This window comes from Falco peregrinus, chromosome 3, assembly GCF_023634155.1.
Source record: "Falco peregrinus isolate bFalPer1 chromosome 3, bFalPer1.pri, whole genome shotgun sequence".
NCBI lineage: Eukaryota > Metazoa > Chordata > Aves > Falconiformes > Falconidae > Falco > Falco peregrinus.
The window spans coordinates 117477838-117494861 of NC_073723.1; the positions used below are offsets into that span (position 1 = coordinate 117477838).

Consider the following 17024-nt stretch of genomic DNA (forward strand, 5'->3'; position numbering starts at 1 on the left):
AAAAAAAAAAAAAGAAAAAAAGACATCCCCTGCCCCACAAAATTGCTGTATATGGATTACTTTGTTAATGGAGGCGGTATTATCTCGGAGTTAGTGCAGTCAGGCAATGCCAGGCTCTGTTCCAAGCTCCGCTGCTTATCCTTTGGACAAATTACTTTGATTCTCTGTGCCTCAGTCACTGCACATCTAGGACAATGACAAACTTTGCTTTTTAAAGCCACTTCCTCCACTCCCATTTTGGATTTGAAAGGTGCTGCACAAGGGCAAAATAATAAAATCTATGAAGGCGACACTGAAAAACATGAGTGCTGTTACCTAAGTTTTATTTCAAGATCACATTAGCCAAAAGTGTCACCAAAAAAATTCAAAATAATAAAAATATAGTACAATTTCCTCCGTGAAGAAAAAATAATTTTCTCCCTGAACTCCACCTACAAACACCTAAAGGGCTCCTAAGGCTTGTGCAGGCCCTGCTAGCCCCCCTGGGAAGAGCATTTTGCAGAAGATCAACCCATCTCTCTGTTCTATACATCCTCCAAATCAATTTGTTAGGGAAGGAGATGGAAGCAGCACAGAGGCCAGCAGTTGCTGTTGGATTGTGTAGCTTAAATAAACACGAGGTCACACTCTTCTGGGCAGTTCAGAAAGCAGGCAAGTGAAAGAGGGCAGCCTCACAATAACACAGCAGAAAGGAAAAGGACATCTAACAGGTGCAAAATGTTTATAAACTGAAGCCTAAATCTCATTAAATGTTTTTACAAGAAAAGTTACAAATTAAACAAGTAAAAACAATCAAAAAAGGCAAACTTTTTCAGGGACAGGAAGAACAACAAGGCAAGACATAACCAAACCAGGTAAATCAACAGCTGCTCCTGAGTTTATAGTAAACGAACACAAGTCTGTCAAATGGAGGGGGACAGGAGCCACAAGCTGTTCTCACAGTTTAAAACCTCAGTGTTACTCAAAGGGATTGCAATCACCATAGGAGATTTAATGCCAAGGCTTAGGAGCAGGCTTTAAAGAAGGTTTTTCCACTTCAAAGCACGTTTTCTAGTTTCCATCACTGAAGTATTATGACATCTTCACATCCAACATGCAATCTTGCCTCTTGAACACCAACTACATTTGTTACCTGCTTTGAAAGGAGGTTGTTTTCAGAGGGTAACACTGATGCAAAACATAGAAGTTACCTACACAAACCAGATCACATTTAAATTGCATTTCAAAACCAGTTCCAAATGTTTCTAAAACATAGAAACTTCCATTGGCCTTATTAAAAACAGATCATGAAACAACTTATCAAAATACAAACCACTCAAAACCAGAACAATTAAAACCAACTCTAAATGCAGAAGAACCAGCACAGTCTCTCAGCCGCAAAATCAAACATTAGGAAAGGCTGTGACAGGGCTATGGTGGAAGTGGTCAGGAATGCTCTGGAAATAGTGGTGTCTGGCCAAGTTCTTGCTCACCCATGTGTAAAGCTGAACCTTTGGGTAGGTTTCCTGTTGGACCTTGGGTAATTGCTGCAAAAGTAAGTAAAACAGTTAAAACACACACAAGAGAAGTGTATGCGCAGCTGGAACAGCATCTTCTTGGAAAAAGCCTTCCTCATTCCTTGGGGCTTGCAGCTGGTACCTAATTTTCTTGTTACGAAGTTTTAAAAGGGAAACCACATTGTAAGAAGGCACCTTGTAAGTGACAACATGGAAGTTTAAAAGACTGTCCTTTCAGGAACACTGCCTTGTGCTTTATTACCCTCTTTGCAAAGCGCTTTCTCCCTGGCCCAGCAGAGAAGGCTGAAGGCTTGACTACACAGCAGTTTACAAGAAGGAAATTTTCCTCACAAAGTGCTGTACACACATTAAATACTCTCATTTGCTACGTCTAAGCACGTTCTGAAGTAACAAGACAAAACGCCATAAACTTTAAGCAGTCTTATAGGAGTAAGATTAAAAAACAAATTACATTTCAATAAGCTTGGTTATCTCTGCAGGCCTTGGAGTGTTACAAAGCTTTTCCACATCATTAGAGGTTGCTTTACCCCTTCTGCTTTTTGAAAAAAACCAACTCTGCTACCTTATTTTTTTCTTATTTGTGCACAGGCATCAGCATAACTCAGGAAATAGCATTTATAAACTGCAGACCCATCTGAAGGAACATGAACAACCACAGGGGTCATTCCCACTATCAAAAGAGTTTGGAGAAGAAGCATCTGGGTTGTCACATCCACAACACCGAGACTTTCATTTCTACAGCAGTTGCTCAGCAAGAGCAGCTAGTGACCACACAGGTCTCAAGCCAGCAAAGCAACTTGTTTGTGCCAACAGCTGGAGAAGAGATACCTCTGTTACACTCAATGTATATTTATCGTAAAGCTCAGAAAAGCTATGTTGTGACTGGATCATGCAGGCTGCTCCCTAGAGGTCTTCTAGGTCAGAGTTACAGGGGTCACGGAGCTCCAAACTTTTACTCATTACTCAGGCGCTCCAGTACTACTACCTTACAGCCAGTGTTACTGTGTACGCAGAACAGGCACCTCTACCCAAAAGAGTAGATCTGAAGGCCTCGCACAGCAAATCCTTGGCAAGAGACAGCTCAGCAGAATGCAAGAATCCTTGAATTCTTATCACAAAATATGAAACAACCATACTTACAAAACCATAAGAAACAACCCCCAACCTTGCTGTAGCATTTGCCCTTCTGCTTGCTCAGGGTAAGTCCTACAGCTTAGTGGAAGGCAACTTCCCTGGAATAATGCCCCTGCTGGACTCCACTGTTTCAAGATTCTCTCGGTACAGAACACTGTGTGTCCTTGCCCAGTCGAAACTCAAAGTTTTTTCCATCCTGCCACTGCAGTCATGTGATTAATGTGAATCACGGTTCTGCGTAGCACTTCTTCCTTTCCAGGGAACATAACGTTTCTTGAGCAAATCCAAGTCTCCTTCATAAACTGCTGTATCAGCTTTTATTTACCCAAAGGAATAACTTCTTGTCAAAAAAAAAAAAAAAGATACTTCTAGAAGAGATTTCAGAAGTGTTCTTGAAAAATCCACGTTTTGGGGCTGCATTGTTTAGGAAGGAGGGAAGCACTCCAAGACAGCCAACAAAAGGCAAACTCTCACCATCGCACAACAGTCCACATTGTCTGCAATAAGTTGATGCAAGATGTGTGTCTGACTAGAAGAAATCACAACTTTTCACAAATGCTTAGCCTTCCTACAGTTAAGTTCCCCTCCCCTGCCATTCTGAGTCCCAGTCAAAATGGGTCATAGAAAGAGGGGTGTCATTTCCTACTGCCAGGGGTGCACCCTTCACCCCTACACCTGAGGGAAGACAAGAAGTTGTGCAAACTACCACCATGACTCATGAGTACTTCACACCAGTAAGAGGTTTGAGCTCCTCCACAAGAGGCAAAGTCGCAGGAGCAGACTAACCCCATCAAGTATTTGGAGAGAGCTGTTATCTCAGTGCCTCACCTAACTATCTGACCCGGGGCTCAGACTAAGAATCCTTACGGCCATTACACATGGGGAAAGGAGACAATGACACCCTAAATCAGTTCTGTTCCATGGCAGTTCAGTTTAAAACATTTCAATTTCCTTCTCCTCAGGTACAGTCCATTCTCCCTCCTTCCCCAACAGCTGAGACCATACACATTTAGGATGAGATTTTCCAGGAAGTTCCACCCTCATTTAGAAACCAGGAGCCCTGATTATCTCAGCAAAAACATGTGATTTGCCACTAGAGAAGACCTTGGACCAGTCCTGGGGACCAGGGAGTATCACACTCCGCTAAGAACAGCCAACTCCTCCCACCACTGCCCTCGCCATAAGCCTCCTTGCAATCTGTTTTATCAGTTCCTACCCCATCCCCTACTCCAAACCCAATTTCACATCCCTCTTACAATTTAGCATTCGTAGGTGGATTTCATTTGCTTTGCAGTGAAAGCAAATTTGAAGCCCTCCTAGGCTCAGCCATAAATTTAATTCCTCCTTTATGTCAGCACAGCCCAAATCCTGTACCTTCCCTGAACACTTTCCATTCAAGCAAAATTATTTCGGGCAGGTAAAAACTGTTTCAAGATTAAAGTTTTTCCTCAGCCAGCACAGTACCAATCCACAGATCAGACTTTCAAGGCAGAATCTGCTAGCGCAGCACTCATTTGTATTTCACAGATTTGTTTCTCCTTATGTTCCCTTACACTAGTCTCCCCTTCCATCACCTTAAACCTAGTGTGTCTGGTTTTTTAAAGATATCAGTCTTTGTTATTACAGTAAGACCAGATGGTCTGTGACTCTTTGTAAGGTATTTCCTCCTCCTCCCTTTGATTCAAGAGGGATCCAAGAAAATAATTTCTCAGGTTTCTCCCAGGTTGTAAGAAGTCTAACAAAATTGCTAAGCATCATAAACCTTTACCAAACAAACCAAGCCTCAACGAGAACTGCTGGTGGAGTCCTGCTAGCAGGAGCACTCAGAGAAAGCAGTGGCTGGAGGTCAGACAGGAACCACCCCAGGTTCCCAGGTACCCAGGGGTGCATAATTCTGCCAAGAGTGATCCCGCTCAAAATAACATGAGGATATATGTCTGAGCAGCAGGTGGCACGAGCACTATCCCATATGCACAACCGCAATGTTAATGACCTATGAAAGCAGAGCTCCTGAAGTACAGATGTTCAGGTGGAAACTAAGAGCAGGCTATGTTTACGGAGGGAAATGCTTTTTCTATTAAGTTTGCCCTTCCCCTGCCCACTTAAAAATGGGCCTATCCAGCTACACACATTGCTGAGGACAAAGCTAAGCAGCAGAGTGCTGACATACAGTGCCAAGAGTCACAGTTATAAAAGTAGGAGCCTCATTATTTCTGTAGACTGATACAGACTACCCATCAGAATTGCCGAGGAGGATCTCATCAAGAAGGATATGATTCTATTTACTGTTGGATAAAGGGTAATAATGAAGTGTGAACGCTAACAAATGGTCAGCTGGCAGAAATCTTGCGGTCAATTATCAGTTTCAGCCACCCATTTCCAAGCAGATGTTCAAATTGCATCTCATCTTTACATCTGCTACAACACAGCCTCAGCAGCATTTAGATTCCAATGGGAAGCTGCAAGTAAATGTATCTATTCAGGTTTAATATCTTCTAGAAACTAGAATGATAGGAAGCACAGCCCTAACCATAGGTCATCTCCCAGCTCACTCGAGATGGCTAGATGTGAAAAGTTTACTCTGAATACAAAAAGATTTCTTCCAACCAGTCTGTGTTCAAAGATTGCACACGTGCCAGCCAGTGCAACCTTCAGCACAAAATCACCCAACACAGATATAAGAAAGTTGTATTTATAGCCTACAAGTGCAAGATACCACGCAGATAAGTGATAAGACAAAACCTCTGCTGTAGCCAGCCTGTAATTCACCCAGACAACAGAAGAGCAAGGAGCAGGAGACAGGATACAAGGAAGAACAGACAGATTACGTAAAAGAGGGGATAGCAAAGTCAAACACTACCATGAGACAAATGCCAGGAGATTTGCAATACAAAACAGAGCTGAAGATCTGTAGCAGCAATATATTAGTTACCACTTCCCAAAGGGAATTCCCTTGAGGACTCTGAAACCTGCTAATTTTCCTTTAGGAATTTCTTGGGATCTCTCTGCATTTCTGCATCTCCTACACAAACGATATATGAGATACCGCTGCGGATCCAGGTGCACTGAAGTACTACACAGGGTCAAAGTCAGCCCACTGAGGAGGTTTTTCTGTGACAACTGGGGAAGCCCGCGCTGTCTGTCAGGCTGAATTCCAAGCCTACAGCTATTTGGAATAAGAGAGGTTTGCACTAATAGGAAAATCAAATTGTGTGCATCACAGACAATGTTCTTCCCTGGCAAAATAGATCTCTATTCCACTCACCAGCCTTGTTCATTTGGAGCTCCTGCCTGATTTTCTGTGACTCAGAACATACGTCTTGCATTTTTAATTTGAAAGGAAGAGAAAACAGGCCATTTTGGCTTTCCTTGCATAGTCCCCTCTGCATTACTTATGCTGTATTCATACACTGGGAAGCAGCCCTGTGGCTATGCAGCTGTTCGTGCTGCCCAGATAAGTGCATGCTCCGTGCAATGAGCCACAAAACTGTCAGTTTCTTATAACTCTCAAGAAATGACAATTATTGCTTATGAACGCTCAGAATAACCACAGTGGGAGGCCACCTCTAGAAGCTACCAGAACACTCTTTACCCTTCAGAACATCCCAGTTTACCCATCAACCTGCCAGATACTGTTCTTCAGCTGATATCCATTGCTGCTCTTCACTTTAAACCTCCACAGCATTCCTGATGTACAGCAGCAAGCCCCCTGTATAATGTTTCCCAGGTATCCCAAATTGTGAAACTCATCTGAACCAGTCCTGGAACAGGACTGATTGCTGTACAGGAACTCACTGGTGGTAGTGCTAGCAAGTATAGCAGGCACTTTTTATTTCCCTATTTTGAACAAGGATGTTCAAAACATCAAAGAATACAAGTTCAGCAAGCCAGGCATCCTGCTAGGATAGCTGTCCTCCACCCTGCCCTCCTTACCAGGACAGTCTTACCCCATCCCATCGGGGGTTACCAGGTGCAGGAGCTACAGTTTTCTTCATAGGGATGTGCACACTCTGAATATAAATGTTCCTTTTGCTCAAGTTCTGCTTCCAAAACGCATAGGTGTTGTTTCAGTTTTTAAAATAAAAGACAGTGTTAATTTTTTTAGACAATTTGTCAAATTAGGTTACATAAGACTTTGCAGAAGTCCTGCAGGACTACTGCAGCCATGAACTTCTTGCAGCACTATTCTGTGATTGCAAACATAAAAGTATTTATTCGAATAAAGCTGCAAAGGTAACACACTGAGAGCAAAGTAGGAGTGAGTGTCAGCTGAGTGAACCAGCAAGTGCCTGTCCTGACTAACAAGCCAGGAACCTGTAGCGAGCCCTCAAAACCAGCAGCTTTTCACTTTACTCGAGGCCACACTGGGAACGGCAACACACGGAACATCTGAGCGCCACAAGTCTGCAGCGGCCACGGGGACAAACCACTGAACTGACAACTCCAGGCCCTGGAGTGCAGGGGTGAGAGCACACAACCCCCCCTGCACAGCACCCGGAGCTGCTCGGCTGCTGCCATCTGCCGGAATCACTCCAGGAGGAGAGGAGCCAACAAGCCAAAACAGCACAAACATTTATTCTGCCCCGCAGACCACTTGCCCAGGACTGTCTTAGCAGCCTTCTTTCCAATTTGGATCAGCCCTATGTTCTTCCTCCTCTTACAGCATCTTACAGGGTAAAATATTAAGTGCTTCCCCCTCTATTTCAGTGCATCTTAAGAAAAAAATAAACGATAAAACCAGCAGCACATGACTAACCAAACTGGTTTAGGAAACTACTGGGATATTTTTCAAAGCGCAAAGGCATTTAGAGGCTCCTAAGAAATTACCTTTCTTCCTCCTCCTGTGGCACAGGAATAACTTCACCAGGTTTCTTCCCACCGATTGTCTCTTCCTGCCCAATCTGGCCTACAGCTGTATCACTGAACTAGAAAGGTAAGGAAAAAAAGGGATTAACACCTAATTTAAAAATCATTCCATGTAAGTCTCGCTTAATATAAAAATCTCACTTTCCCCCACTTGAAAAACCTTCCCTCACTGTGTAAAAATGCACACCTGTGTGCATATGGACATTACTGCAAGCAAAAATCAAAAGGAATGGAAATAAAAACATTTCAATTACAAGAATTAAGATGTGTGTTTACTTTAATGGTGTTTGATGGCTGTTCAGGTTCTGTAGACTCCCCTTGATCATCCTCTGGAGTGTCCAATTTCCTTGAAAAACAGATCTTTGCTGCTTTGGAAAGTTCTTGGTTTCTGGACCCAGAAGATGGTGTGGGACACCTTGGCAACACAGGTGCTGAACTCTCATCAGCTGTACTCTGGCCACAGGCAAGGTCAGAAGAGGGCACACATCTTTCCACACGATCACCACAGAAATTAGACTCATTCCTGCTCTTAGACACATCCCTGCTCGTAAAGGGAGTCTCTCCCTGGCAATCCACACCCAGGCTTTGCCGGCCATTAGACACCAGCCCCTCCAACTCTTCGAGAACACGGCTAGTAGCAGCTTTATCATACTCCAGGCAATCGCTTATGATTGCTTCTGAAAATTCTTTTTCAACTTCCTCCCAATAATTGGCCTCCAGAGACTGATCTACACAGTCAGCATCAAATGGGCTAAGACTCAGAAGCTCCTGAATGTCAAGGTCAGACAGCATGCGAGTTACTTGGAGCGACTGCAGATGGTTCTCATCCAAAGTAGTGTTTTCATTCACAAGTCTAGGATGACACTCAGAAGTGACTGGAGAACACTCTCTGGGCAGAGGTGCATCTGGTTCCTCTGCGATCTCTGAGGTTACCTTTGCATCTTCACTGATAACTGATGCCCCAGTACAGCTGCTGCTCTCGCCCTTTTCAGTCTCTCCATTTACATTTTGGCTCAGAGTGCTCTTTCTAGTTAGGTACCGCTCAGACTCCATGCAATCATCTGCCAAGATTTCCTGGATCTCTTCCTCAGTGTAACTGAAAGGAGAATTCCCTTCTTCACCGTCTGACGGTTCCAACAAGGAGTCATCTGGCTCACTATCATCAAAACATCTGGTTGTATCTAGAGAAATTACTACATCGTTGTATTGTGATGCAGGACTGGCAACAAGGTCATCATGGCCAGCATCATCCAGAAAATGAGGGGACCCTTGAAAGCCCACAGAACCTGGGGAGGAGAGCAGCAGTTTCTCTGAGGGATCTGGAATGCTACAGTGGTGACTCAACACACAAGCTTTCTTAGCTGACTGCATGACCTGAACCTGCTCTGCAGAATCCAACAGCCTTTTGGCCCTGGGAACAGTATCACAAACAGTAGGTGTAGATTCGTGACAAAGGCAAAGCCCAGAGGCCTGAGGGGACTGGTCATCCATGCTGCTGTCTTCCTGTGCCTCAGTGACCCTGTGCCTGCTGCTTTCAGCTCTAGAAGTCTGTTCTGAAGTTCATCTGATCCTGGTGCCCTCTGAGCAGCCCTTTGACAAAAGAAATCAGCGGGAGTCAGCTCCAACACGCCAGCAAAAACAACATCCTAAATAAAAGAAACTCAGTTGTTTTCCAAAGATGCAGTAATATAACGAGGAAGGTCAAACCACTAGCTGAGGCACAACAGTTTTAACTCCTCGATCTCTGTTACCTCTGACCATTTTAGGTCTTAACAACATATAATAACCACCAGTCCTTCATTCCATGAACGTTCTCACGCACAAGGTTGTTTGGCTTTCTCAAGCACAACTGATACAAGCCCCAATCATCAACACAATCTGTACCATCTCCTCCAAAGCTGCTGTAAATCAGTCACCCTAACACCAGATAACAGTACGTACAAATTACATTCTTTATGACCTTATATTTCAAGTACAGAGCACGCTTTTGGTATTAAACAAAGCTTCACAAGTGTCTCAACCCCCACCTCCATCCTTTAAAGATACTAATGTCTTTTTTGGGTTAGGAAAAACTGAGCAACGGAAGAGTAACTCTGTCAGGGAGCTAAGAGGACATTCAGCACAGTATTAGTCACTAACACACTCATACAAAACATAAATTATAATGAAAGATCAGAAGATAAAGAATCTTCCCATAAAATTCAATAGTTTTAAGATATTCACAAATAAAACCTGTTTTCCTCTTAGTGAAGACTCACACTAACATGAATCTTTTGACTTAAAAGCCCTGCACTCGACTCTCACGCAGCAGGAGAATCTGGACTAAGGAAAGGTATTTCCTGTCCTCTTTGGCCAAGAAATTTAAAGGAATAACTTTTGTCTTTCTGTTGCTTTGACTACTTACTGCTTTCAAAAAGAGGTGGTGGGGGGTGTACCTACTCCAGGAATAAAACCCAGGCAGTTCTGCTGCTTGCTTTTGTTATTCTGTCCTAATAATAAAAAAGCAAGCACTTTCACAATAATGCTGTAACCACACTGAAGGAAGAAAATACCTCAGGAACCTGCTATGTACGTACAGTACCTATACAAGAACACATGGAGTCATGAGCAGTCCTCACTAAATAGCACTTGCCTGGAGTTCTGTAATTCAGCACCACTGCTCAAGTGCTTCAAAGAGAAACAAAAGACAAACAGGAATAAATTAAACATAGATTTAGCCCTACAGAGTAAAGCAGTCTGATAATCAGCTCCTAACCGATAAAGACTTGGAAGAGAAACAAATGTTTTAAGCCTTTTTGCTGGAACTGGCTTCCAAAAAGTACATTTGGAGATGTTCACGTGCTCAGCCTGTAGAGGAGGAAATGGTTTCTTTACTGCTGTGACCTTCCCAAGCCAACTGACTGCAGCCTACGCTGGGTCTGTACCTTCAGCCCTAATCAACTGGTTCTGGACTCTGATAACTATGCAATCGATGATTGATAAGCCCAGACAGAGCCCCTTGCCATTTTCTGTAGTAGCGTGTTGGGTTCATGGACTGTTCAAGGATTGATACCAGGGAACGCTCTGTAAGGGTTGGAATCACTCAAACTGATGTAAGCCAAGGCCGCGGGCTGCCAGTCTCTCACCCTGTCCCTCATTCCAGCACTGGTGCTTGTACAGTCAGACCAAGCTGGAGCCAGCTCACCCCCAGCTGCAAAAGCACCAGCATGGATGGGCCATTCTACCAGGGGCTGCCAAAGGAGGGCTCTTTGGAGAGTTACACATGCTTTATGTGGGTTTCTAGCACAGTTCCAATAAATAACGAGATCAAAATACAAAGCTATTGAGAAACACAGCTCTGCCAAGGCTCGTGGACTGGCCACCTTGCCTCATCCACTCTCTGCAGCCACACACAGATCTCGCAAGCCTGCAGGGCTCCACTGCTGTGGGATCTGCTCCCTGAAAAGAGCAGGGGGCACCTGCTAGAGAAAACCATCACAGGCCACAGGGCACCAGCCCGCTCAGCCGAGGTTTGCCCACCGCCTGGGTTTCCTTCTTCGAACCAGCAAAATCTCGAGGCGTGGGGATCCCGCTCCCACCTCACCCGAGAGCACGAAGGCAAACGCCAGCGTTACACCCTCACAGCTCCCTCACCTCACCCTGTCACGGGCCTACTCGCGCCGGCTACCGGCTTGGCCCTAACGGCTGCCCCTACCTCAACGGCCCCGCCCCGAGGGAGGGGCCCGGCCCACGCCCTCCCCCCAGCCAGGCAAGACACTGGGCGCCCCCGGCCCGGAAAGAGGAGTGAAAAAAAACCCCAAATAAATAAACAGAGAGCTACAGTAAGTCAAATGAACCGTCGAGGCCTACGCGAGGCCGAGCGGCACAACGGGCCACTCTGCGCTCACCCGCCGCCATCTTAACGGCGTGGGCAGCCCCGCCCCCTGTGCGCGAGGCACCGCCTCATTGGCGGACCGCGGCCACGCCCCCCCTCATCGGCAGCTCGGCGCTCGAGCGGCGGAAGTGACGGCCAGGCGCGGCAGGCGAGCGCCGAGCGGGGCTGATGCAACCGGGGGAAGGTCGGTGGGGCTGGGCCGGGGGAGCGGGGCGGCCTCGGGGCCGGGCGGGGCCTCGGGGGCTCCCGGGGGGCTGGTGCCGCCGGTAACGCTGTCTCGTTCCCTGCAGACGCCGCTATGGAGGCCGCGCCCGGCCCGCAGGAGAAGTATCACCTCATCACACGGAACCTGCAGGTACCGGCGGGCGGTGGGCGGCCGGGGCAGGCCGCGGGGGAGGATCGGGGCCTGGCAGGCCCTGGGTGTAGCGGAGGGGGCCCGGATCAGCTGCAGGAGCCGGAAGGAGCCGCGGGGACACGCTGTGTGCAGGGTGGGCCGGAGCCAGGGCTCAGCTCTCCAGCAGCGCTGCCGGCCTGCCCGCGCCCTGCCCCAGCGCCTTCCCGGGCAGGCTCAGCCGTGCCAGATGTGTGTCTTGGCCCTGCACAGGAGGTGCTGGGGGAGGATAAGCTTATGGCCATCCTGAAGGAGCGAGAGTTGAAGATCTACTGGGGGACCGCCACCACGGGCAAGCCGCATGTGGCCTACTTCGTGCCCATGTCCAAGATCGCAGACTTCCTGAAGGCCGGGTGTGAGGTACGGGGCCAGGCTGGGAGCTCAGACCCTGCGGGACTGTGTTACCATGCTACTGGGCGGTACGTGTATTTCCCCTGACTGCTGCGGCACTGACTGTCCCCTTCCGTGCTAGGTGACGATACTCTTTGCTGATCTCCACGCTTACCTAGACAACATGAAGGCCCCCTGGGAGCTGCTGGAGTTGCGCACCCGCTATTATGAGAACGTGATCAAAGCCATGCTGGAGAGCATTGGGGTGCCCCTGGAAAAGCTGAAGTTTGTCCGAGGCACTGACTACCAGCTCAGCAAGTGAGTCCTGGGGCGCCTGGCCCTCCTGGGCAGGGGAAGGCTGACCTGGGGCTCTGCTCTTCCTGAGCTTGCGAGCTTGCGCTTTTCCTGGGTCTGCTCCCAGGCACTGTCATTCATTCAGGGAAAAAAGTGAAGGTGCCTCCAGGCCTCGGTTTCTCTCGTGGCCAGAACCAGTTTTTGTGTGAAGCAGCTCTAAAAGATGTCCCCCTCACCAGTGCTAACTGCTGTCCCTTCCCACAGGGAGTACACGCTGGACGTGTACCGCCTCTCCTCTGTGGTGACACAGCACGATGCAAAGAAGGCGGGAGCGGAGGTGGTGAAGCAGGTGGAGCACCCCTTGCTGAGCGGTTTGCTCTACCCAGGCCTGCAGGTGCGTTGCGGCGAGGCAGGTCGGCATAGCCTCTTGGCCAGGGAGGTGCTGGGCGAAGCCAGGACTGCAGGGACACATGAGGCTGCATGCCAAGGTCGTTATACTCCACCCCAGTATTACACCTGGCAGCAGCACAACACATAACCCAAGCACAGAGCTGCTTTTACAGCAACTCTGGCCAGCTGCAGGACAGCAGGCAGTCTGGAGAGCTCCTGTCCTTCCTAGGGTGGGTGTGCCCTGGCAGAGGCTGGGCACATGCTGGGGGATGGGCAGGATCTCTGAAGACTGAGGACACCCATAGTGTGAAGTCCTGGGACCAGTCTCAAGGCTATGTGTGTCTCTCCACAGGCCCTGGATGAGGAGTACCTCAAGGTCGATGCACAGTTTGGAGGAGTTGATCAGAGGAAGATATTCACCTTTGCAGAGAAGGTCAGGAACTGGGGTGTTTCTGAGCCCTCTGCAGTGCTGCTGCCTGGGGCAGCAGCTCAAAACACTCACAGATCCACTGGGAAAAGCGTGTCTGTGATTACGGTTGGCACCATTGTGCTCTTCACAGCTCCTGCTGCTGCTCTCATGATCTGCAGGGCTCTAGTGTGCTGCCACGCATCCCTGGCTGTGGCTGTCTGTGCCTTGGGAACTCAACGATAGCTTTCTGGACAATAGTTCCATTACTCTGGGTCCCCAAGTTATCTGGACTCAGGAGCAAACAGGGATTGTGAGTTAAAGCTGATCTTCAGAAGAGGATTGTCCGTGACTTGCCTTCTTGCTTTTTCCCAGTACCTTCCTTCCTTGGGCTATGCCAAGCGCGTCCACTTAATGAACCCAATGGTTCCTGGTCTGACAGGCAGCAAAATGAGCTCATCAGAAGAGGTTGGTCCCTGAATAGTGGCTGTGGTCAGGGGTTCTGGGGGGGGCACAGGTTGATGGCTGGGGGCAGAGAGGCTGCACCCCAAGAGAAGGTGACTTCTCTCTCCACTCACACTGGGGTCTGAGAGCAGCAACTTCAGCATGAGTTGTCTCTTTTGGGCAGGAGGTTGGGTAAAGGGCTGGGGAAATTTCTTCCTGCAGGACTCAAAGATTGATCTTCTGGATCGCAAGGAGGATGTGAAGAAGAAGTTGAAGAAGGCTTTCTGTGAACCAGGGAACGTGGAGAACAACGGTGTCCTCTCCTTCATCAAGCACGTCCTCTTTCCCCTCAAATCAGGTGAGGGGCTCACCTTGCTTGAGCACTGGGTCTGGTTTTTCCTGTGGGTTAGAGGAGGGGACAGGAGCGTGTGTCCCCTGAAGCCAGCTGCCCCTGAGTGCCACCTCCCCAGCCACTGCTGCGGTCCCCCTCGGCTCTTGGGCAAAGTGGGGCGGGTGGTTTTTCTGGCAGAGCAGGGAGTGAGTCTTCACCTAAGTTAGTCTGAGCCTTAAAATCTCTGTGTCACAGAGTTTGTCGTTCTACGAGAGGAAAAATGGGGAGGAAACAAAACCTACACAGCCTATGAGGCCCTGGAGAAAGACTTTGCTGAGCAGGTGAGTGCTGGGAGGGACTGAACCCTCTCCCTGTCCCTGAGGATCCCGAGAGCTCTCTGGCAGGACGCTGAGTAGCTGTGGGAGATAGAAATCCACACCAGGAAGAGGTGTGGAGCGAGCGTGGCCCAGTGGCTGTAGGGTGACAGGGTGCTCCTAGCCGGGAGAGCCTGAAGGTGAGAGGATGGATGAAGGATGTGGGGGCACCAGCTGTCCTGGTGTGGGACAGGACCACGTCAGCCACATCCTGGAACAGAGCAGCAGTTTAGCTGTTTTCGGCTGTTCCCAGCTGAGGCTGCAAGCAAAAGTGTCCAGAAGAGGGGCTTTGATGTCCGAGGGGGAATTAGGCCAAGGGTTGGGGTTCATCGCCCCACCCTGCGTTGTCTGGCCTCAGATCGGTGAGTCACATTCAGCTGCTCCCCCTGCCCTGGATGTTCCATGCAGGAACCCGTCTGTTTGTCATGATACAGGTCGTCCATCCCGGAGACCTGAAGAACTCGGTGGAAGTGGCCCTGAACAAACTACTTGACCCCATCAGAGAGAAATTCAACAGCCCAGAACTGAAGCAGCTGACCAATGCAGCATATCCCAACCCATCCAAAGCCAGTAAGGAGGTGCTGGGAGCTGGGGGAAGTGAGGGCCCTGGCCACGCAGGGCTGGGTGGGAGAGTGTCCCTCCAGGGGCTGACGTTAGAGAGAAGTTCTGAAACCTCAGTCTCGAGAGGAGCCCCGGAGAGCATTAGGAAGGGTGAGGAAAGGCCAGTGCCAGGGCTGTTTGCTTGCCCCAGAGAGGACAGACGCCAGCACGCTTCTCTGGTGCTTGAGAGGCCAGCAAAGCAGAGGAGGGACTGTGCTTCCTGATACACAGACAATCAGGGAATTTAGCAGGCCCCAGGGCCATCATTTGGGGGTCACTGTGCACTCCCAGGGCTTGGCCAGCTCCCTGGGTTTATGCTGAGTGGTGTGACTGTTCCCTTTGCACTGCAGAGCCTGCAGAGAAGGGCACCAAGAACTCTGAGCCAGAGAACGTGGTCCCATCCCGGCTGGACATCCGTGTCGGCAAAGTGATCAGTGTGGAAAAGGTATGGGCACAACGGGGAGAGGGGGGTAACCTTCCCACATGGTGACGTGGGCACTTTAGGGGCGGGGTGTCTGCACCCTACTTCCCTGCCACCCCAGTCCCCTTCTCTGCTCCTCACCTTGCTTCTGCTTGGCAGCACCCAGATGCCGACAGCCTGTACGTGGAGAAGATCGACGTGGGCGAGCCTGAGCCCCGCACTGTGGTCAGCGGCCTGGTGCAGTTCGTCCCCAAGGAGCAGCTGCAGGACAGGCTGGTGGTGCTGCTTTGCAACCTCAAGCCCCAGAAGATGAGGGGTGTGGAGTCGCAGGGCATGGTGCTGTGCGCCTCCAGGTGAGGGAGGGGGGCGTTGGGGCTGCACCCCTCCAGGGGCACGGGCTGGATCCCCCTCTCCTGCCCCAGGGCCCGGCAGTGCTGAGGGGCCAGGTGGGTGCTGCCTTGGGGTGACTCTGCTTCCTCCGCACCCCTCTGCAGCGTGGGGGAGCCGCGGCAGGTGGAGCCCCTGGACCCGCCGGCCGGGTGCTGCGCCGGGGAGCGCGTCTACGTGGAGGGCTATGAGGGCGGGGAGCCCGACGACGAGCTCAAGCCGAAGAAGAAGGTTTTTGAGAAGCTGCAGGTGAGGAGCTGTGCTGAGGGGCTGGGCCACAACTTGAAGTAGCTGGGGCTCCAAGAACGGAGTGGGGCAGTGCTTAGGGCCACATAATGCCCCTGTCCCCACCTCTGGGTGACCCCAAAGTAGCTATTTGTCGCTCTGTGCCCCCCTGTTTGTTACTGTCAGCAAAGCCGTGGAGGAGACAAACCTCCCCTGCTCTGCTCTGCTCCCCAGGCCGACTTCCGTGTCTCCGAGGACTGTGTCGCCCAGTGGAAGGAGAGAAACTTCCTGACCAAGCTGGGGAGAGTCTCCTGTAAAAGCCTGAAGGGTGGGAGCATCAGCTAACAAGCACCAGAACCGCTGCTCACGCCTCCTGCCTGGCCCCCTCCACCACCTCCGCCAGGCTCTCCCTCCCGGTCTCTGCCATCTCCTCCCCAGTGCCCCAAGCGGGGCGCTCGGCCCTGCGGGACCTGGGGGCTCTGGGACTGAATTTGCCACCTCCCACCTGGAGAGCTGCCTCCAGCATCCCCGTCACCCTGGGCCTGCCCAGCCAGCGTCCGTGCCTCAGCTGTGGGCCAGCTCCGGGGACTGGCCGTGGCACCACACCTAAGGGACCTGTGTGACTTGTGCCTGTGGCCTTCGGCTCTACACTGGGGCCATCGGCTCGCTCCCAGTTGTGCCACAGACTGCACGCCCTGCCCACTGGTCCTGACTGGGATGGCATGTGTGGGCACGGCAGCGCGAGGGCAGAAAGGGAAGGCTGCTTGCTCAAACCTGTGTTGCTGCTAACAGAGCTGGGGGCAGCTGCCTGGCAGCCAGGCGGGCCCCGTCCCCTGCTCTGCCCGGGCAGCCCCTGCCCCACGCTCCGCTCGCCCACGGCCGCTGCTGGTGCTGCTCTTTGGCCAGGAGCCCAGGCAGCACTTGTAGGTCGGTCCTGAGCCTGTGGCGGGGGGCGTGGGCCTTAAACACTGACTCGGGAACCATCTGTCTGTCGTAAACCCAAATAAAATGTCAAGCTGACTGCACCCGGGTGTGCCTGT

The 17024-nt window shown here is 50.2% G+C and overlaps 2 protein-coding genes across 3 annotated transcripts in view; one reads left to right on the forward strand and one right to left on the reverse strand.

The window, feature by feature from the left end:
* Window positions 1–11414, reverse strand: part of S100PBP (S100P binding protein) — a 27608-nt gene extending 16194 nt beyond the window's left edge. The window contains exons 1-4 of one of the 2 annotated variants that reach the window (XM_055799356.1): window positions 10099–11414; window positions 9922–10006; window positions 7794–9107; window positions 7479–7576 (exon numbers count right to left, since the gene is read on the reverse strand). In XM_055799356.1, the coding sequence (XP_055655331.1) occupies window positions 7479–7576; window positions 7794–9008 (1313 nt within the window). In that variant the 5' untranslated portion in view covers window positions 9009–9107; window positions 9922–10006; window positions 10099–11414. The other variant, XM_027790063.2, reaches the window with a different exon arrangement.
* Window positions 11415–11466: 52 nt separating this feature from the next.
* YARS1 (tyrosyl-tRNA synthetase 1) lies at window positions 11467–17004 on the forward strand. The gene is made up of 14 exons (XM_055799355.1): window positions 11467–11575; window positions 11682–11746; window positions 11996–12142; window positions 12255–12430; window positions 12671–12800; window positions 13149–13229; window positions 13578–13670; window positions 13869–14004; window positions 14233–14318; window positions 14786–14921; window positions 15302–15396; window positions 15532–15725; window positions 15867–16008; window positions 16219–17004. The coding sequence occupies exons 1-14, from the start codon at window positions 11560–11562 to the stop codon at window positions 16327–16329; spliced, it is 1608 nt and encodes a 535-aa protein (XP_055655330.1). The 5' UTR covers window positions 11467–11559; the 3' UTR covers window positions 16330–17004.
* Window positions 17005–17024: the final 20 nt, after the last annotated feature.